At 35.7% G+C, this 22,916-nt stretch overlaps 1 protein-coding gene and 1 non-coding gene across 3 annotated transcripts; one reads left to right on the forward strand and one right to left on the reverse strand.

The window, feature by feature from the left end:
- Nucleotides 1-7,716: 7,716 nt before the first annotated feature.
- On the forward strand, nucleotides 7,717-9,996 carry LOC116125390 (serine/threonine-protein kinase SAPK3-like). 2 transcript variants are annotated; one of them, XM_031411126.1, is made up of 5 exons: nucleotides 7,717-7,923; nucleotides 8,210-8,346; nucleotides 9,098-9,381; nucleotides 9,460-9,551; nucleotides 9,750-9,996. In XM_031411126.1, the coding sequence occupies exons 3-5, from the start codon at nucleotides 9,138-9,140 to the stop codon at nucleotides 9,942-9,944; spliced, it is 531 nt and encodes a 176-aa protein (XP_031266986.1). In that variant the 5' UTR covers nucleotides 7,717-7,923; nucleotides 8,210-8,346; nucleotides 9,098-9,137; the 3' UTR covers nucleotides 9,945-9,996. The 2 variants fall into 2 exon arrangements, with proteins under 2 accessions (XP_031266986.1, XP_031266988.1); XM_031411128.1 differs by lacking the exons at nucleotides 7,717-7,923; nucleotides 8,210-8,346 and having other exon boundaries at nucleotides 9,103-9,381; nucleotides 9,473-9,551.
- Nucleotides 9,997-18,485: 8,489 nt separating this feature from the next.
- LOC116125430 lies at nucleotides 18,486-18,592 on the reverse strand. Its single transcript, XR_004127341.1, has one exon. It is a non-coding gene; the product is annotated as a small nucleolar RNA R71 (small nucleolar RNA).
- Nucleotides 18,593-22,916: the final 4,324 nt, after the last annotated feature.

The raw sequence follows: 22,916 nt of genomic DNA on the forward strand, positions 1-22,916 counted from the left end.
TCATTAAGAATTATCGAAAAATTAGTAGACCCTTGATTGATTTGTTGAGGAAAGATACTTTTATGTGAAGTTCTGAGGGTTAAGAAACTTTTGAAAACCTCAAAGTTGCAATGAGTTCAGCTCCAATCTTCGCTCTACCAAATTTTACTCAAGAGTTTACATTATTATTTGACCCCCAATGGTTGTGAGATTGGTGTAGTCCTTATGCAGAAGGGGAAAGTTATTGCTTTCCACTCAAAGCCACTCAACCTGAGAAACCAATAGCTATCAGCATATGAAAAAGAGTTGTTAGCATTCCTATTTACGGTTTCTAAGGATAAGCACTACCTAGAGCAATGCCAATTTATTATAAGGACTGATCACAAGAGCATAAAACATCTTCTGGAATAGAGGTTACACACCTATGTTCAGTAGAAAGAGGTCACTAAATTGTTGGGGTGGACTATAGAATTCAATACAAGAAGGGGGTTGAGAATTAAGTAGCGGACGCTCTATCCCGTAAGCCAGATATGGAGTACATACACTACCTTGCTTCTTCTATTATTCAGACATGGATGGAAGAAGTCTAGGATTCATATGAAGGCGGTGAGGAAGCTATCAAACTATTACAAGCTATGTCGATTAAACCTAACTTGGCACCTAACTATACTCTCAAAGCTGGACTTTTATATTATAAAGGAAAGTTGCATATGGGGAGTAGCAGAGATTTGAGGTCCAAATTAATTGAGATTTTTCATGAATCACTTCTTGGAGGCCATTGAAGAATCCATAACACTTATCAGATGTTGAGACAAGCATTTTACTAGCCCGGGATGCAAAAATCAGTGATAAAGTGGGTTCTAACTTGTTATATTTGTTGAAGATGCAAGTCAGAGTCCTATGTCTATCCAGGATTGCTTCAATCGCTGCCTATCCTATCACAAGCCTGGCAATCCATGTTGATGGATTTCATTGACAAACTACCTAGGTCTCGTTCGACTCCATAGTAGTAGTGGTGGACAAATTCACAAACTGTGGCCATTTCTTTGCTCTATCACATCCTTATATTGCTGCCAAGGTAGCTCATGTATTCAAGGAAGGGGTGTTCATAATGCATGAGCTACCTGAAAATATTATTTCTAGTAGAGATAGACTATTCATTTGTCAATTTTGACAAGAACTCTTCACTCTTTTGGGCACTAAAATACAACCTAATACCGCCTATCACCCTCAGATGGACGACCAAACCAAAAGGGTGAATCGATGCCTAGAAGCTTATTTATGGTGCATGTGTTTTGCACAACCTAGACATTGGGCTAAATGGCTGCATTTTGCGGAGTGGTAGTACAACACCATTTTTCACAGTTCTTTGAAGAGGACACCATTCCAAGCCCCATATGGCTACCCTCCTCTTTTACCATATTTGCCTAAAAATTCCACTTTAGTGACGGTTGTTGAAGAATTCCTAACCTAGAGGGCTCAAATGTTGGAACAACTAAAGGAACAATTAGCAATTGCAAGCAATAAAATGAAGTATGCAAACAGAAAAAGGTCAAAAATAGAATTTCAAGTGGGGGACCACTACTAGAAAAACCCCCTTCCTTGACAGAATGAGTTGACAGATTTTCTTGACCGTTCTAAAAAACTGTCAAGAATTGTAATTCTTGATAATTTATGAACTATCAAGAATTTGAAATAGTCTTTGACCGTTTTAGATGATTATTGATAGTTATTAACTATCAAGGAATTGGTTAAAAATAAATTTTTTGAATCTTGTTCTTGACTACTGTAGTCTCAATCCTTAACAGTTTTTAACTGTCAAGGATTAAGTATATAAAAAAAAAAAAAAAAAAACAAAAAAAATTGCCTAAAACTTTTCCCACCCATTTTTTGCCGCCCATTTTTCATTAATTATTCCCACAATTTTTTCCCTAAAACATATGCTCACCTGCTATTTTACTCATTTGTGCAAACCCTCATAGTCGACTTCCTTCCGACACTAGAGAAAAAAGTTCTCGTTTCTACTACTCTTGTTCAGCAGACGACGACTCGCTCATTGACTCTGGTGCTTACTCCATGCCTATTTCAATAAAGATTGTTAACTTTGCCGAGTTCTTGGCGAGGCGTATCCTGAACACCAAAATGCAGGGGTGTTTAGAAAAATGTAGAAATTAAACTGAACTGGGAAACAAATTGGTTTTCCGTTTATCCGAAAAACTGATTCGGTTTCGGTCCATAGAAATGCAAAAAAAATAAATTTCTGATTTTATTTTAAAAAAAAAAGTAAACAATTTTTTTTTTAAAAATTTAAGAAGTAAACAAATTAAAAAGTCCCTAAATCCTTCCAATTAAAGAAAAACAAAACCCCAATCCTGGTTTCAGGGTAAATAAAAAAAGAGTAAACAATTTTGCTCGGGAATTGTTTGAATCCTTAAAAATAAAAAGCGTAAACCCAACTGAACATAATTCCCAAACAAATTTTACCCTAAGACGCAAAACACTCTCCACTTCTCCACACCGTTCGCATCTTCTTCTTCATTGTTTCCCTGAAATCTGTTCTTCTCCAGTTGTCCTTGTCAGTTTGGCTATCGTCCGTCGAACCTCATCTGTTCTCAATCTTTTCACAGCCGACTTCTATGCCAAACGCTCTTACAACAGTCGGCAGCCACTCTTTGTCAGTCCTCTGTAAAAAGTATTTCAGTCTTCTTCAATTTGTTTCTACCCAGTTGTTTCTTTAATTTGTTTGTGGATGCGTTGATTCTCGGCTGCTTAATAGAATGATGTCATTTGATTTGCGTTGGCTAGAGCCAATGAAAATGCGAGAAGCTATGCAAATTGGTATCGTATCTATGGGGGACGACAAGGTTCTGTCGGATGGTGGCCACAGTGAAATACGCTTCCTTGGGCTGGGATAAGGGCTGTCTTCCAGCCGAGTTCACCACGGGGGGGAGGAAGTTCGCAGTTTGCAGTTTGTAATCCTTTTGTTCGCGTGCGTGTAAGCCTTAAGCGTAGTTCCTTCCTTGTCTGTAACGCTCTAAGGAGAGTGAGGTACTCTCGAATGAAGGACCTTTAGGTCTTTCTTCACGGATTAATCCAAAAATAATTAACCAAGAGATGGGGAAGACGACGAGAAAAGAGAGGATGGGAATAAGACGAGAAGAAGAGACGAAGAAGAAAGTTTAATGTTTTTTTTTTTTTTTTTTTTAAAGTATGGACACCAGTCCAAACGTAAGGGACGGCCGTCCCAAAGTTTTTTTATTTTCATTTTTGGTTAAGGACAGACGTCCCTATTTGGCGACGCCCGTCCAAAATAAAGGGTGACCGTCCATAACGGATGAACAGCCGTCCCTGATGTTTATAAATTTTTTTTTATTGTTTTTATTCGACGGGCGTCCTTTAAATGGGGACGCCTGTCCATATAATATGGACGGAAGTCCATGTGAGTGAACGGCCCCAAATTTGATGGATGACCGTTCACTAGAAAAAATTGATAAAAAATCAGACGCCTGATACACGTAGGCCGGTACATATTTTTAGTGCAAATTTGGGTTTCCGTTAGCTTTGTTGAAAATTAGAAAGGTCAGGCCCCATATGGCTACCCTCCTCTTTTACTAGATTTGCCTAAAAATTCCACTTTGGTGGCGGTTGTTGAAGAATTCCTAACCTAGAGGGCTCAAATGTTGGAACAACTAAAGGAACAATTAGCAATTGCAAGCAATAAAATGAAGTATGCAAACAGAAAAAGGTCAAAAAGAGAATTTCAAGTGGGGGACCACTACTAGAAAAACCCCCTTCCTTGACAGAATGAGTTGACAGATTTTCTTGACCGTTCTAAAAAACTGTCAAGAATTGTAATTCTTGATAGTTTATGAACTATCAAGAATTTGAAATAGTCCTTGACCGTTTTAGATGATTCTTGATAGTTGTTAACTATCAAAGAATTGGTTAAAAATAAATTTTGTGAATCTTGTTATTGACTGCTGTAGTCTCAATCCTTAACAGTTTTTAACTGTCAAGGATTAAGTATATAAAAAACAAAAAACAAAAAAAAAATTTGCCTAAAACTTTTCCCACCCATTTTTTGCCGCCCATTTTTCATTAATTATTCCCACAATTTTTTTCCCTAAAACATATGCTTACCTGCTATTTCACTCATTTGTGCAAACCCTCATAGTCGACTTCCTTCCGACACTAGCAAAAAAAGTTCTCGTTTCTACTACTCTTGTTCAGTAGACGACGACTCGCTCATTGACTCTGGTGCTTACTCCATGCCTATTCCAATAAAGATTGTTAACTTCGCTGAGTTCTTGGCGAGGCGTATCCTGAACACCCAAATGCAGGGGTGTTTAGAAAAATGTAGAAACTAAACTGAACTGGGAACCAAACTGGTTTTCCGTTTATCGCAAAAACTGATTCGGTTTTGGTCCATAGAAATGCAAAAAAACAAATTTCTAATTTTATTTAAAAAAAAAAAAGTAAACAATTTTTCTTTAAAATTTAAGAAGTAAACAAATTAAAAAGTCCCTAAATCCTTACAATTAAAGAAAAACAAAACCCCAAACCCGGTTTCAGGGTAAATAAAAAAAAAGAGTAAACAATTTTGCTCGGGAATTGTTTGAATCCTTAAAAATAAAACAACAAAGCTACGAACACCGAAAAATTTGCACCGAAAATGTGTACCGGCCTACGTGTATCAGGCGCTTGATTTTTTTATCAATTTTTTCTAGTGAACGGCCGTCCATCAAATTTGGACGGCTGTTCACTCACATAGACTCCCATCCATATTATATGAATAGGGGTCCATATACCAGGGACGGGCGTCCCCATTTAAAGGACGCCCGTCCCTGAATAAAATACAATAAAAAAATTTTATAAATATTAGGGACGGCCGTTCATCCGTTATGGACGGTCATCCCTTTTTTTTTGAACGGGCATCCGCAAATAAGGGACGCCCGTCCTTAACCAAAATATGAAAAAAAAAAAAAAAACGATTAATGCTACTCACTTTTGTAAATATATAGTATGGTACGGGTACCATATGTCATTTTAACAAAGGTGAGTAAGAGAAATGAGTAAGGATAGCATTTTCCAAAAAAAAAAACTTTGGGACGGCTGTTCCTTACGTTTGGACTGGCGTCCATTGGGAATGGACGCCAATCCCTTACGTTTGGACGGGCGTCCATTAGGAATGGACGCATGTCCATACTTTTTTAAAAAAAAAAAAACATTAAACCTCTTCTTTTTCGCTCTTCTTCTTCGTCATCAATATATAAGACTTTTCTGGAACTTGATCTTTTCTGGAACTTGATCTTTCTATCTTTTCTTTGTTTTTAATATATCGGGTGGGCTAAGCCGACTAAGCACTAAAACACAATATAATTCACTCTACGAGCAGGCAAGAGTCTAGTAGGTTGAAAAAAATAAACCATCTCCTCGAAGATCTTCAAAGTATATGGCAAGAGTCTAGCAGGCATGTTGTTCACAAGGTTCTTGGATTCCTATGAGTTTCATTTGTATATTACTCATATATCTTGTGTGCTTTTTCAATTGATTTATCTTAAATTAAATGAGATATGCTTTCCCTCATGTTTAAGTTTTTTGGTGTGCAGCTAGTGGCAGGTCGACACTCAATCTTGAAAGACGGCTAGATCATGAGGGACATCCTCTTGCTATTACCACAGCTAATGCCGTTGCTGCCACCGGAGTTCCTCCTTGGAACTGGAGGGACACCCCACCAGGAAAAGGCTGCTGCTCATTCTTTCTTGAAGATGAAGACATAGCAGTGGCTGCTGTAACAGCTGCTATGGCAGCAGCCACTGAAACAGCAGCGTGGAGCTGCGCATTCTGGGCTCTGCAGCCACTGAAATAGCAGCGCGTTTTAGGAGAAGAAGAAAGAAGAAAGTAGAGCCCAGAAACAACGAGTGAGTTGGTTCCGATGCTCTTTTGTGTATCCACAATGAGTGAGTTGGTTTCGGCGAAGTTGGAGAGAGTTGTTGAGAAGATAGTAGGGGGGGCAAGTGAAACGGGCTATGGCTGGAGTTGGGTACTAACAGGTGGGTCTTGTTCGGGGCTGAGAGCAAAATGAAAATGGCGGAGAAGCTATGCAAAGTTGGTATCGTATCTATGGGGGACGACAAGGTTAGCTGTCGGAGATGGTGGCCACAGTGAAATACGCTTCCGTTGGGCTGGGATAAGGGCTGTCTTCCAGCTCGAGTTCACCACGGGGGGGAGGAAGTTCGCAGTTTGCAGTTTGTAATCCTATTATAGTTCGCGTGCGTGTAAGCCTTAAGCGTAGTTCCTTCCTTGTCTGTAAGCGCTCTAAGGAGAGTGAGGTACTCTCGAATGAGAGGACCTTTAGGTCTTTCTTCACGGATTAATCCAAAAATAATTAACCAAGGAGATGGGGAATGAAGACGAAGAAAAAGAGAGGAGATGGGAATGAAGACGAAGAAGAAGAGCGAAGAAGAAAAGTTTAATGTTTTTTTTTTTTTTTTTTTAAAGTATGGACACCAGTCCAAACGTAAGGGACGGCCGTCCCAAAGTTTTTTTATTTTCATATTTTGGTTAAGGACAGACGTCCCTTATTTGCGGACGCCCGTCCAAAATAAAGGGATGACCGTCCATAACGGATGAACAGCCGTCCCTGATGTTTATAAAATTTTTTTATTGTATTTTATTCAGGGACGGGCGTCCTTTAAATGGGGACGCCTGTCCATATAATATGGACGGAAGTCCATGTGAGTGAACGGCCGTCCAAATTTGATGGATGACCGTTCACTAGAAAAAAATTGATAAAAGAATCAGACGCCTGATACACGTAGGCCGGTACATATTTTTAGTGCAAATTTTTGGGTGTCCGGTAGCTTTGTTGAAAATTAGAAAGAGTAAACCCAACTATACATAATTCCCAAACAAATTTTACCCTAAGACGCAAAACACTCTCCACTTCTCCACACCGTTCGCATCTTCTTCTTCTTCATTGTTTCCCTGAAATCTGTTCTTCTCCAGTTGTCCTTGTCAGTTTGGCTATCGTCCGTCGAACCTCATCTGTTCTCAATCTTTTCACAGCCGACTTCTATGCCAAACGCTCTTACACCAGTCGGCAGCCACTCTTTGTCAGTCCTCTGTAAAAAGTATTTCAGTCTTCTTCAATTTGTTTCTACCCAGTTGTTTCTTTAATTTGTTTGTGGATGCGTTGATTCTCGGCTGCTTAATAGAATGATGTCATTTGATTTGCGTTCATGGCGTCTCACAATCTCAACAAGCAACTCAAAGAACAGTACGCACCCTGTCTCTCGCAATTAATTCTCCAATTCTTTCACCATTTCATCTAAATTTTTCTTCTTTTATTCTCTTCTCTTCAGATTCGTCAGCAATTTGACTGGATCTTCTTTTACCAAAATCTTTGTGCTTCTTGCAATTGTACCTGTAAATTGCACATCTTCTTTTTTAGATTTACTCTCACTGCTTCATTGATTGATTGATTTACATTTTATTTTGTTTTCAGACTTCAATACTTCTGCGACAATCCTTCAACTCTTATCACTCAATTGGCAAATTAAATTTAAATTACCAAGCTTGTGTAGAATCTCTGAACAAACCAGACCTTGTTTCACTAGACAAATTTTACCTTAACGAACTTCTTGACACCAACTCCACTGCCTTATCCACCACTTCCTCCACCACCAATGCCACCATTACCCACAACCTCTTTCATTATTTATGGACCTTTTTTTTTTCTACTCAAAGTCAACCCCTTTGCTAAGCTAACCATTGATGATTTCTCCGCTTGCACCCCCTCTTAGACGCATGAGTTTCTTGGCTTCGCCGGCTCTTACTCCTTCCCCTCGTTGCCGGACACTCTCAAATTGAGGGTTCAAGAGAACGTCAAACGATATGCAGAAATTATGCTACTTTGTTTATTCTCTTCTTTGCCTGCTCCTTGTAAGAATCTTTATTCTCTTTCTCTCTGTTTATGTTTGTATACATGTAGGTTCTTGTTTAGTTCCTTGTGGGTGTTGAGGAAAGTGCTTAAAGTTTCGAAATTGTGTGTCTTCATGAGTAAAGTTTTCATTTTTTGGTAATTTTATCATTTCTGTCTTGGGTTTTATAATGCGAAGATTGGAATTTAATGTTAATATGGTACCTTTCTTTCTTTTTTATGTTAATTTATGTGATTTTGTTTTTGTTTATTCATTTAGTTAGACTTTCTTTGTCTTTGTGATTCCAGGTACCAGATGCCACGGGCTCTTCTTGGGTTGATCTCAAGTTTGGCGATTTGGGATTTGTTCAAGTTCTGTAGTGATAAATGGAAATTTGATCGATATTCTATGATTAGGCAAGTTCTGGTTCGTATTGTGCAATGTGGTGGGTTATCATATCTTCCATAAATGGCTGCCTTCAATGAGAGAACTTGATGTGGTCTTCTCTTCATCATCATATATTGATGCCATAGTAACAAACTGTTGTACTTTCAGTTATGGAACTTAATTTAGGACTTCATATCTGGTTCTGGCGTTGTGAAATATATGAAAAGTAACCATGTTTATGGGGCAGCTGAGGGCATAGTTAATGTTAGCGCATAACTTGCTTATTGGGATACAATATGGACTATTGTTCTCTGTGTTTTGATTAAGAGTTAAAATTTTGTAGATTTTGGTTTTGTTAGAAAGAATGCTAGTGAAGTTCTGGTTAGGAAGTAAAAGACTTTAAAAATTAATATAATAGAAAGAATCCATAAAGCTAACAGAAACAAATGAGATGAGACAAGAAAAGTGTAGGTTCCATTAATCACTTCTTGAGAAAAAATCACACTTGAGGGGGAAGTATGTTATGTTCAAGTGTCAAATTCGAGGACGGTCACTATCTAGAATAAACATTTTGGTTTGACAATTTTACTAAGAATTTTCTGACTACAAAATAAGCAATAAATGTTGTACACACTAGCATTTTACAGGAAATCATAGTTATTATTCATGATCCATTGGCTCTCATTATAGATCAGTGTAATATAACCTGAGATGTTATTTATGTGGTGTTAATATTTTCTTCATTAGCTATAGGTGCAAACTGTCCTTTGGTTCAATAACTTACACTTATCTCATAGTTATGATTTAGTGTCTTGTTGACTCCTACTCATTTAGCTATTGTCATGGAATATGCGGCTGGTAGCGAACTCTTTGCCAGAATATGCAGTGCTGGTCGATTTAGTGAAGATGAGGTTGTATTATGGAGCTTGCTTCTTTAAATTACATCTTAGGTCACTTATCTCTGGTTTAATGTGTATTGTTGTGATGCAAATTGATTTTCTTAATGATTTGTTTGTTGGCAAAACCCTTTTCACAACAGGCAAGGTTTTTCTTCCAGTAGTTAATATCTGCCGTCAGCTACTGTCATGCCATGGTATGATGATACCCAAAATTTAATGTTACATCTTATGTTATGATCTCTACCTTATTTACTTATTTCTTTTATTGCAAGAAATTTGTCACAGGGATCTGAAGTTGGAAAACACACTATTGGATGGAAGTCCAACACCAAGTGTTAAAATATGTGACTTTGGTTACTCTAAGGTTTATGTTTTTAGTTGAATAGCAGCTTTGTTGACTTGATAAATGGCACATAACTCTGTTGCTTTCTTACAACTCTTACCTTTTTTTTTCCCCGAAAAAAAAAAACTCAGTACTAAGGGGTTTTAAGTTATAAATTATATCTTACCTTATAGTCCTTAGTTTTAACTTTCATTATTGTTTTTGCTTTACATCTTGCAGTCAGGATTGTTGCACTCACAGCCTAAATCAACTGTTGGAACTCTAGCATATATTGCTCCGGAGGTTCCGTCACGAAAGGAAAATGATGGAAAGGTATTGAGTTTTTATTTTTCATCTGATTTTGTGTGTTCCAGTAAGCACTTGGTTAGAATTGCTGATGGAAGTATGGAGACATTCATGCGGATCAATAAATGATAGGAGCAATCAAATGATAATATGAACCTACAGTTTTAAACTCCTCCATTTTGCCTGGATTTGAAATCCAAGACTTTAGCAATCCATAAATGTGTGGAGTCCTATGCCACTAGACCACATGGCCATTGGAAAACATGAGAAACTATATGCTTGTCACATTGGTCTCTTGTTTTTGTGGATGCTCTTATTCAAGAGCTCCTAATGAATTTGAATGCAAAAGCATATATATTATACATCAGAGGCTTTTGTAGTAGTGATTGCACTTTTAAATTTCATCATAGGCTGTTTAGTTTGTGCGATTTTAAAATTTGGGATATATATTATGCATTTCAAGTGCTTAATTACATAGGCTGTGAGTGACCTAAACTTTTTCAGTTAAAACAAGACATAAACTCCGAATTATTCATTTATTTTAATCCAAGACTTAAGATTTGAAGTCAAAAGTTGCATTTGATGTTTCTAACTTATAACTTCCTATGTTCTTGGATGAAGATAGATGAGTGGTTAAGGATTTCTATCTCAATTGAAGTCAAAAACTTGTATCACTAAGTCATGTCCCTTGACTGTATGTCATAAAACATGAGATACTGTATTTATTTTATAATATTATATGTGTATTGCCACCATAATTTTACACTGCTTTATTGCTCTCAAATTCCCATTTACATCTTGTTCTTTAAATTTTATCATAGTAACTCTTTTTACGTGCATGTATTTATTTGGCTAACATACTTTTTTGCGATATCATTTGGTACTGGACTACTGGTTGACTTATGTGAAGCTTATCCTTACGGTGGATTATCTTTCTCTCCCTAATTTTTCATTAATCACTTGCAGGTGACGTTGCTGCTCCAGGCTGGTGGCATTTGTTTATAAATTTTGGGTAAAATTTAGTGGTCTTTATAGCAATGTTTGATGATTGGAGTTATCTTTTTGTGTCTATATGAGTGTTGGAATGATTATGTATATACTTTGACAGTATTATGAAAATCCCATTCATCTGTTTCCATGACAAATTTGTTGAATGTTTAAATTTATTGTTGAATTGTGATAATTGTCGTTGGTTGAGGAATATTACGAAGAATTTCATTGCATTATTCCATTAGTTAATTGGTAATGAATTACAAAATAAATTAATACAAAATAAAAATATTTACAAAAAAATCCTTGACAGTTTTAAGACCATCAAGGATGAATTATTATTAATAAAATTCTTTTATTATTATTATTATTAAATTTAATATTTTTTTGGTTAAAATCTCTCGACAGTTCGAAGACTGTCAAAGATTTGTTAAAATTCGGCCAAATCTTGGATGGGTTATAACTGTCAAGAGATCTATCAAGAAATTCTTGACAATTCAAAAACGGTCACCATCCTTTCTTGACACTAGCTTCAATGACGGGTGAAGAACTGTCAAGAAATCTCCTTTTTGACAGTTATTACCTGTGAAGAAAGGAGGTTTTTCTAATAATGAACCGTGTATATTTAAAACTAAAGCCATATAGACAATCAAGCATGGCACTCAAAAAGTCACTCAAACTAACAACAAGATATTATGGACCCTTCCAAGTGTTAGGCATATTATTCTATATCGTGTATGTAATGATATATGTCCTTAAGATGGTAGAACCGTGACGAGGGTATTAAGTGTTTTAAATCTTGATAGTGAGAACCCTATGATCACATATGGTGGTCATTCTAGAAATGTTTGTAGCCCCAGTATTATTCTGACCAAGGATACAAATAATATGGTAAGGCTATCACAATGTTGAACGACCCTGTCGAAAGACAGTGACTGATCTCACTTGTCAAGGTTGTTTGCCGACAACCTGATGCAACATATGAGTGCTTGTTGTAGGCAAGTTCACTGGACTGACCTACCAAAGGATTCCATATAGATGGTAACCCTAGTGTCTATGGAATAAATCCTCAAACGAATGATGGTGCATGTGATCCTTAGACTTGAGATCACCAGATTGCCTTGTGCATCGATTGCTGTAGTTTGACACTAGCCCAACGTAGTTCTATTTAAAACTATTAATACGGTAGTGATGGGCTACATCGAGGAGTATATCAAGACTATGTTGGATCGATAGAGATTCATCACTCTCGGGTACGGAAGAAGTTATCTCATGGCACGATTCAGTGAATGGCAATGACACTAAAGTTGTGGCCACAGTGAGATTGAGTTGTTGCTCAATCTAATTTATTATTCCGGTCATTGGTCCAGTAACTGAATACAAAGATATCGAGGATAACTGAGGTTGACATTATTTCTATATCCCCAGCCTCGATGAGATAACGGATGATGAAAGGATTTGATTTCACGATAACCATATCATTAATTGGTGGCTATTTTGCTGAATCCGAATCTATCGGGTGACCATGATGCCTTGCTAGGGGTCAATCTTGGTCTGTGTATAGTGAGACGATTGATTGGTGTTAATCGCGATACTACTCACTGCTGATAAGGAGCCTACAAGTCACATACTTAGAAGATAGATTAAGGATGGTGACTTTTTGGAAGGGTATATTTGTCTTTTAGATGAATGGGCATATTAGTAATTTTGCTGCGTAATTAAATTTACTGAGGTTGTAGCCTATGTCCAATTTTATTATTGGAGTAATTTAGCAAAATTATGAATTTAATTATTAGAGTTAATATTAATATTTATATTAATATTTAACTAAATAATTAAATAAGGGTTACTATACAATTCTAACTAATGTTTGGTTGATGCTAAACTTGAGGCGTGGAATGGATATTTTACTTATTATATTAGTAAAGAAAAATTAGGTTTTCTCAATCTAATTCATTGTGCGGCCGTGGGACACATTATAGTCCTTAGTTTTAACTTTCATTATTGTTTTTGCTTTACATCTTGCAGTCAGGATTGTTGCACTCACAGCCTAAATCAACTGTTGGAACTCTAGCATATATTGCTCCGGAGGTCCCGTCATGAAAGGAAAATGATGGAAAGGTATTGAGTTTTTATTTTTCATCTGATTTTGTGTGTTCCAGTAAGCACTTGGTTAGAATTGCTGATGGAAGTATGGAGACATTCATGCGGATCAATAAATGATAGGAGCAATCAAATGATAATATGAACCTACAGTTTTAAACTCCTCCATTTTGCCTGGATTCGAAATCCAAGACTTTAGCAATCCAGAAATGTGTGGAGACCTATGCCACTAGACCACATGGCCATTGGAAAACATGAGAAACTATATGCTTGTCACATTGGTCTCTTGTTTTTGTGGATGCTCTTATTCAAGAGCTCCTAATGAATTTGAATGCAAAAGCATATATATTATACATCAGAGGCTTTTGTAGTAGTGATTGCACTTTTAAATTTCATCATAGGCTGTTTAGTTTGTGGGATTTTAAAATTTGGGATATATATTATGCATTTCAAGTGCTTAATTACATAGGCTGTGAGTGACCCAAACTTTTTCAGTTAAAACAAGACATAAACTCCGAATTATTCATTTATTTTAATCCAAGACTTAAGATTTGAAGTCAAAAGTTGCATTTGATGTTTCTAACTTATAACTTCCTATGTTCTTGGATGAAGATAGATGAGTGGTTAAGGATTTCTATCTCAATTGAAGTCAAAAACTTGTATCACCAAGTCATGTCCCTTGACTGTATGTCATAAAACATGAGATTCTGTATTTATTTTATAATATTATATGTGTATTGCCACCATAATTTTACACTGCTTTATTTCTCTCAAATTCCCATTAACATCTTGTTCTTTAAATTTTATCATAGTAACTCTTTTTACGTGCATGTATTTATTTGGCTAACATATTTTTTTGCGATATCATTTGGTACTGGACTACTGGTTGACTTATGTGAAGCTTATCCTTACGGTGGATTATCTTTCTCTCCCCAATTTTTCATTAATCACTTGCAGGTGACGTTGCTGCTCTAGGCTTGTGGCATTTGTTTATAAATTTTGGGTAAAATTTAGCGGTCTTTATAGCAATGTTTGATGATTGGAGTTATCTTTTTGTGTCTATATGAGTGTTGGAATGATAATTTGACAGTATTATGAAAATCCCATTCATCTGTTTCCATGACAAATTTGTTGAATGTTTAAATTTATTGTTGAATTGTGATAATTGTTGTTGGTTGAGGAATATTACGAAGAATTTCATTGCATTATTCCATTAGTTAATTGGTAATGAATTACAAAATAAATTAATACAAAATAAAAATATTTACAAAAAAGTCCTTGACAGTTTTAAGACCATCAAGGATGAATTATTATTAATAAAATTTTTTTTATTATTATTATGTAATTTAATTTTTTTTTGGTTCAAATCTCTTGACAGTTCGAAGATTGTCAAGGATTTGTTAAAATTCGGTCAAATCTTTGATGGGTTATAACTGTCAAGAGACCTATCAAGAAATTCTTAACAGTTCAAAAACGGTCACCACCCTTTCTTGACACTGGCTTCAATGACGGGTGAAGAGCTGTCAAGAAACCTCAGTTATTACCGTGAAGAAAATGGGTTTTTCTAATAATGGACTGGGTATATTTAAAACTAAAGCCATATAGACAATCAAGCATGGCACTCAAAAAGTCACTCAAACTAACAAGAAGATATTATGGACCCTTCCAAGTGTTAGAGAAGATTGGACCTGTGGATTACAAACTGTAACTATTATAGAATAGTTCCATCCACTTTGTTTTTCTTGTTTCATTATTAAAAAAGAAAATCAGAGACTGATTTGTTGATGAGTGTTAGAAATGCATATATATTTAGTGATTTGGGGATGAGATTGTAGAGAATTTATGGATTAATGCATTATTTATGATGAAATTCCTTGCATGTTTTGTTATCTTCTAGAATCACAGGTTTGTATGTGTTTTCAGGAATTTAGGTGCAAAATTGATGATTCATACGTGCACTAATGTTTAGACAACGGGATGTTAGAGTAGGTGCCTTAGAGCCAATAAATTATTATAAAATTAACTATTTGTAATAATTTTTATTAATCAATAAAAGGCGTTTTCTACTATATCATGTAAATCATAATTCTATGTATTGATATATGTCCTTAGGATGGTAGAACCGTGACGAGGGTATCAAATGTTTCAAATCTTGATAGTGAGAACCCTATGATCACATATGGTGGCCATTCTAGAAATGTTTGTAGCCCCAGTATTATTCTGACCAAGGATACAAATAATATGGTAATGCTATCATAGTGTTGAACGACCCTATTGAAAGACAGTGACTGATTTCACTTGTCAAGGTTGTTTGCTGACAACCTAGTGTAACACATGAGTGCTTGTTGTAGGCAAGTTCACTAGACTGACCCACCAAAGGATTCCATATAGATGGTAACCCCAATGTCTATGGAATAAATCCTCAAACGAATGATAGTGCATGTGATCCTTAGACTTGAGATCACCAGATTGTCTTATGCACCGATTAGTGTAGTTTGATACTAGCCCAACGTAGTTCTATTTAGAGCTATCAATACGGTAGTGATTGGCTACATCGAGGAGTATATCAAGACTATAGTAGATCGACAGAGGTTCATCACTCTCAGGTACGGGAGAAGTTATCTCATGGCGCGATTCAGTAAATGTCAATGACAGTAAAGCTGTGGCCACAGTGGGATTAAGTTGTTGCTCAATCTAATTTATTATTCTGGTCATTGTCCAGTAACTGAATACAAAGATATCGAGGATAACTGAGGTTGACACTATTTCTATACTTCCAGCCTCGATGAGATAACGGATGATGAAAAGATTTCATTGCATGATAACCATATCATTAATTGGTGGCTATTTCGCTGAATCCGAATCTATCGGATGATCATGATGCCTTGCTAGGGATCAATCTTGGTCTGTGTGTAATGAGACGATTGATTGATGTTAATTGCGATACTACTCACTGCCGATATGATAAGGAGCCTACAAGTCACATACTTAGAAGATAGATTAAGGATGGTGACTTTTTGGAAGCGTATATTTGTCTTTTAGATGAATGGGCATATTAATAATTTTGCTGCGTAATTAAATTTACTGAGGTTGTAGCCTATGTCCAATTTTATTATTGGAGTAATTTAGCAAAATTATGAATTTAATTATTAGAGTTAATATTAATATTTATATTAATATTTAACTAAATAATTAAATAAGGGTTAGTATGCGATTCTAACTAATGTTGGTTGATGCTAAACTTGAGGGGTGGAATGGATATTTTACTTATTATATTAGTAAAGAAAAATTAGGTTTTCTCAATCTAATTCATTGTATGGCCGTGGGAGAGTTTTTGAAGAGAAATTTTTCTCTTCTTTTTCTCTACACACTTTCTTCCATTACTTGACTCTTTAAAGCCAAGAATTAATTCTAGCAAAATTAATTCTTGGTTATTGCTATACTGTCTTCGTGTGGATGACATGAATTATATTCCATTCTCGAATCGGTAGCGAGATCACATTCAAAGATATTGATGGAGTCTCCAATCACAGGTATAATTGAATCCTTGTATGGATTTTCATTATTTCAATTTAAGCATGTAAAATACATACATACATACATATATCAGACTAGGCAAATCCAAAGTAATCGATGGGCGAAAATTTTTGTTTTCCGCTACCTTTGTTCATTGATTTACTAACACGGGACTCATTAGAGTGCGAATGAATAAAGACATGAAGAAGAAAAAGTGGAACTTTAAGATTGTGCTATGGCACAGTTTTCTACGTCGCGGCACAAATCGGCGCAATCCTAGTTGTGCCGCGGCGTAGATTTATGGCAGCATGGCATATAGCAGCAAAATCCTGCGCCCGTCGTGGCGTGATTCATCCTGCGCCGCAACATTGATAGGTTTATGTCGAAGCACAAATCGCTAGGATTCTGCCATGGTGCCATAAAACTGTGTCGTGGCGTTGTTCGAGCATAATGCAAAAAATGCACAATTCCAACCCTGATTTGATTTTCCAATTATTACAAAATTGCCATTATTTGTAAAAACTATAGAAGGGCAACTAATTTTGTATTTTAGGGATTCCCAACTTTGTAAATATTTGGGCTAACTTGGAGAAGGGGTTTTTGAGAGGCAAGGTACTAAATCTTGATTATTTGTTGTGGATCTATGAACCAAATGCTTATGAGTAAGATTAAGGTTTGTTTTCTTGTAATTATGAGTAGCTAAACCCTTTAGTGTATCCAATGTAGCCTAATTTGAATACTCTATGTTTTTAATCTAAATTACTTGTTTAATCAATTCATTACAATCTTAGTTTTTTTCATTGTTGTTTATTCGATCCTTGATCGTTATTGTTGCTTGATCATCTTAAATAATTGATTAATTGATTGTGTTTATGCCCTAGCTAATCTTGAATAGCTCTTGTGAATGAATGGTTTGTGTCTATACATAAACCCTGACAAATATAGATTGGTTTGTGAACTTTGGGTACTCGTAATCTTAATGGGTTTTTAGTAATTAGACTAGACTATACGCCCTAGCTAGTTTAATAATGAAAGCACTACGTTAGTCCCGAACGTCCTATAGTAATACCTTAATTTGGTGAGTATCGACCCTAGGATTTGAATTGAGAAAGCAATAGTTAGATTATTGTCAGAGTAGGATAATTACGGTGAAATTAGATACCTAGACCTTTACCCATTTGTTTCTCACTCGTTTTATTATCGTCTTTACTTTATTTGTTAATTTTTGTTATTCCACTGTTACTTTAGAATTATTAGTTAGTTGATTAATTTTGTTACTTTATTTGGTTGATGCATGCTATTAGATTAATTGATAACTTACAATTCTCTGTGGGATCAACCCTTGCTTTTGCACACTATACTGCGATTGGGATTCGTACACTTGTGAGGAAATAGAATTTTGTCTATCAAGTTTTTGACACCGTTTCCAGGGATCTGTTTAAATTATTCGATTTCTTTGATAATGTGTGCTTTAATTTTGTTATTTTCATCTTTACTTTTTGTTGTTTTACTTTTGTTTGGATTACTTTTTGTTCTATTTTCTTTGGTGTGTGAGTTCTTGAATGCAAGGTCATCGATCTTTGGATGAAGAAGTGATTTCTTACTTTGATAGAGTAAATTTGATTAGAAGGAGGAGAAGAGAACCAAAAAATTCTAAAGAGTCATTTGAATCAAGTTCTGAATCCAAAGAAGAAATGGCTAACTTACCCCGTCGTATGAAGGAGTACGCACATCCTACCATTGGAACGTTGCTCTCTTGCATAGTCTTGAGGCCACGCAAGGAATTATAAGCTGAAGAACATTTACTTTCAGATGCTTCATTCATTTCATGGAATAGCCACAGAGGATCCTTTAACTTTCATTCGTAATTTTTACTCAATTGTGCAAACTTTTCCGTTGCAGAATTTAAATGAAGACTAGTTGTAGATGAGATGCTTTCCATAAATGTTGAAGGATGTAGCAAAGAGTTGGTTCATGTCTTTGACACCAACTTCACTTACCACTTGGGATGTAGTTTACAACAAGTTCATTGGTAAATTCTGCTCTTATGCAAAGACTACTGAACTAAGAGGTAATATTGCCACTTTCTCTCAAATTGAAGGTGAATCATTCCATGGGGCTTGGGAACGTTTTAAATTGATTTTAGTTCAATGTCCACATCATAGATATCTGTTAGAGTTGTTGAACCAATTTTTCTATGATGGACTAACACAGGCTTGCCAAGCTATAGTTGATAATGCTGAAGGTGGTGCCATGGGAGAGAAGACTACACATGAGACTTATGAGTTGTATGAGATGCTTGGAGCCAATTCACAACAGAAAAGTGTTAGAGGAAATTCAAAAGGAATTTATGAAGTAAGTGCTAACATTGAGTTGGCAATGCATGTCTGAATTGACCAAGCAAATGAAGATGATGTGCAACATGATGATGGGACAAGGACAGAGCGATTCCAACAAGGTATGTGCTATTTGTTGTAAAGTTGGCCATACTACTAACATTTGTCCTTCTAGTAAGAATTTTCCAAAATTTGTGGAACATGCCAACATGATGAATTCTTACAATCAAAGGCCTTATAATCCTTCTTCGAACACTTACAATCTTGGTTGGAAAAATCACCCCAATTTTTCTTGGATAAACAATCAACAACAAGGGAGTTTTGATCACATAATGCAATAGCAGAAACCTTCATTGGAAGAAACACTGAATAACTTTATTCAAGTGTCTCACAAATCAAAACTTTGAATAGAGATTCCAACAATAGGTTGCATGCATAGGGAAGATAGAGGTTAATATTAGACAAATAGCGAAAGCATTACAAGACCATTTTCCTAGGAAATTACCAAGCCAACTTGAGCAAGCAAATGCAATTACAATACTACGGAGCTGTAAGGTAATTAACAAGGAGATTAATTCTAAAACTAATACGCCTTTATTTGAACATACAAGGAAAAAGGAAGCTAAGGGGAAGCAACCAAGTGCACCCATTTTGAGTGAAGAGATTGATCATCCATATGTTCCACCTCAGCCTTATGTTTCACCTGTGCCCTTTCTAAGTCGCTTGGCTAAAAGCAAATGGGATAAGTCATTTTCTGATATTTATGAAATTTTATCTAAGGTTCATGTGAACTTACCCTTGCTTGACTTGATTAGGAAATTGCCTGCTTACACAAAGTTTTTCAAGGAGCTGAATATACGAAAGCGTAAGTATGAGCCTAATGAGAAAGTTTCGATTTCTGAGACAACGAGTGCGATGCTCAAAATAAATTACCACCCAAACTGAAAGATCTTGGGAGTTTTATTATCGACATTATTGTTGGTAATAAAAAGGAAAAGCAAGCCATGTTGGATTTGGGTGCAAGTATTAACCTTATGTCGTATTCAATGTATCAGCAATTGGGATTGGGAGAACTAAAACCAGAACAATGACCTTGTAGTTAGTCGATCGATTAGTGAAGTATCCACGAGGTATTATTAAAGATGTTTTAGTTCAATTTGATAAACTAATTGTTCCTCTAGATTTTGTGGTGTTAGATATGGAGACGCCGTCAAATTTTGACAAGGAATCACCCATCTTGCTTGGACGTCCGTTCATGGCCACAACAAAAACAATTATTAACATTCAGAATGGGAAACTAATAATGATGGTTCTTGATATGCCCCTACATGGGTGCTTGGTAGGACATCGAAAGACAAACTGGGTCTGCTTTGATACCACTTGTCATGAGCTAGGAGTTTTACACCAAAAAAGCTAACCTATTAGGTGGAGAGACTCCCCTCATTTATAGGCCCAAGACTTCCCTAATATGCTTCTAATGTGGGATTCGTTACACTACGGATCTAAAGAGGTATAATAAACTTTTCTAGAAATTATGAAAAACATAAAAGCCCATAAAGCGTAACTAATTTTCCTTTGCCTTTCCCCTTCATACATAACAATTCCTCCTCCTCCTTAGAATGCATAAAGTTTGGAAATTGAACCTGAATAAAAGTGAGGTCCTCCCAAGTAGAGTCAACAGACGATAGGCTATTCCATTTGATGAGCACTTGAGAATTGTCCTCTAATTGAGGAACTTTTTTTTAATTTTTTTTTTCTGGTTATACTAGGAACTCATCTTCCTTCTACTCCAATAGGATAATGACTCACACAATTGATAGATAAAATTCTATTTCCTTGCAAGTACATGAATCGCAATCGCAGTATAGTGTGCAAAAGCAAGGTTCGATCCCACAGAGAATTGTTAGTTATCTATTAATCTAATAACATGCATCAACCAAATAAAGTAACAAAATTAATCAACTAACTAATAATTCTAAAATAACAATGAAATAACGAAAATTAACAATTAAAGTAAAGACGATAATGAAACAAGTGAGAAACAAATGGGTAAAGGCCTAGGTATTCAATTTTACTGTAATTATCTTACTCTACGCCAATAATCTAACTAGTGCTTTCTCAATTCAAATCTTAGGGTTGATACTTACCAAATTAAGGTATTACCGTAGGGCGTCTAGGATTAACCTAGTGCTTTCATCATTAAACTAGCTAGGGCGTATAGTCTAGTCTAATTACTAAAAACCCATTAAGATTACGAGTGCCCAAAGTTCACAAACCAATCTATATCTGTCAGGGCGTATGTAAAGGCACAAACCATTCATTCACAAGAGCTATTCAAGATTAGCTAGGGCATACACACAATCAATTAATCAATTATTAAAGATGATCAAGCAACAATAATGATTAAGGATTGAATAAACAACAATGAATGAAACTAAGATTGTAATGAATTGATTAAACAAGTAATTTAGATTAAAAACTTAGAGTATTCAAATTAAGCTATATTACTTGTTAGCATTTGGTTCATAAATCCATAACAAATAATCAAGATTTAGTTCTTTGCCTCTCAAAGACCCCTTCTCCAAGTTAGCCCAACTGTTTACAGAGTTTGGAATCCCTAAAATATGAAATTTGTTGCCCTTTTATAGTTTTTACAAATAATGGCAATTTTGTAATAATTGGAAAATCAAATTAGGGTTGGAAATGCGCCTTTTTTGCATTCTACTCAAACGGCGCCTCAACACCCAATTTGTGCTTAGACAGAACCCTATTGACGCTGCAACGCGCACTAGATTTTGCCGATATATGTTGCAGCGCCATAAATCTATACCACGACACAACTAAGGTTGCGCTGCGATGCAACTTTGAAGTTCCACTTTTTCTTCTTCATGTCTTGATTCATTTGCACTCTAATGAGTCATGATGGTCTGAACATTAGCGCATGTACAAATCATGAATTTTGCACCCGAATTCTTGAAAATACACACAAACCCATGATTCTGGAAGATAACGAAACATGCAAGGAATTTCATCATAAATGATGCATCAAACCATAAATTCACTACAATCTCATCCCCAAATCACTAAATATATATGCATTTCCAACACTCATCACAACCCCCAACCAGCTTATTGCTAGTCCTTAGCAATTAAAGTGGTCTAAAATAAAATCTAATTAATCCTAACTAAACTATCCTAAACTAAACCACTTCCATAGGTTACCACGATTGCATTTAGCGTATGCAATGAGCCTTTGAACCCTTAGGTCCCCCTAGTAGACGAGTTATAGTCTTGTGACAATTTACAACGATGTTACCCACAAACATCTTAAAAGTCCTAACACACATATTTACAAAACAAATATTTCCCAGATTAATCAATAGATGTGTCTCATACATTGCATACACATATAGCAAAAAGAATAAGCAATCATTACCCACATCTAAGAACACCCTAAACATCAGTTTCACCTTTGTTCTCAACTCTCCAACACCAATCAATTCCATAATTCGCCAATCCTAGCCCTAGAGGTAGTTCCATATGCAACTTCCATAAAGAAAACAAATTTTTGATCCCATAAATATAAAAACCCTGAACACACAACTCCGTAGGCCTACTTTTCAGACCACTCTCCACTAATGTAGAACAAATGCACAACTTCAAATAATTAGGACTTAATTAAACTTGTAACGTTAGGCTAAGGTATTGGGTTATGAAAGAACGTAAAGGATTCAAGCAATTAAGAGGAATAACCTTACCTTTAAAGAACATGATCGTTCAAAACAACTTATTCTCTCAAGCCTTGAAACCTTAATTTTTTATTTTTTTTATTTTGCATCACTCTTCCCAACCACAATCGAATCTACACCCTTTTCATACTTCCTTATTCGTTTTGTTTCGTGTTTTTTTTTTTTTTTTTTTTTTTTTTTAGAACTAATAAATTAGGAAGCAATGATATCACCAAATTTCCCTTTTCCCTACACAACAACCCCCAACCTGTTGTTTCGAACATCTTCACAAATTTTTAAAATGATGCTCTTAGCCACACACATTTTCACTTTCATAAATTCATATTAACTCCTCTTAAAAGAATATCATAGTTAGGAAATGTGTTTAAGGGTTATATAGGGCAGGTTATTGAAAGATAAAAGAAAGA

This window comes from Pistacia vera, unplaced genomic scaffold (assembly GCF_008641045.1).
Source record: "Pistacia vera cultivar Batoury unplaced genomic scaffold, PisVer_v2 Contig164, whole genome shotgun sequence".
Classification (NCBI taxonomy): Eukaryota; Viridiplantae; Streptophyta; class Magnoliopsida; order Sapindales; family Anacardiaceae; genus Pistacia; species Pistacia vera.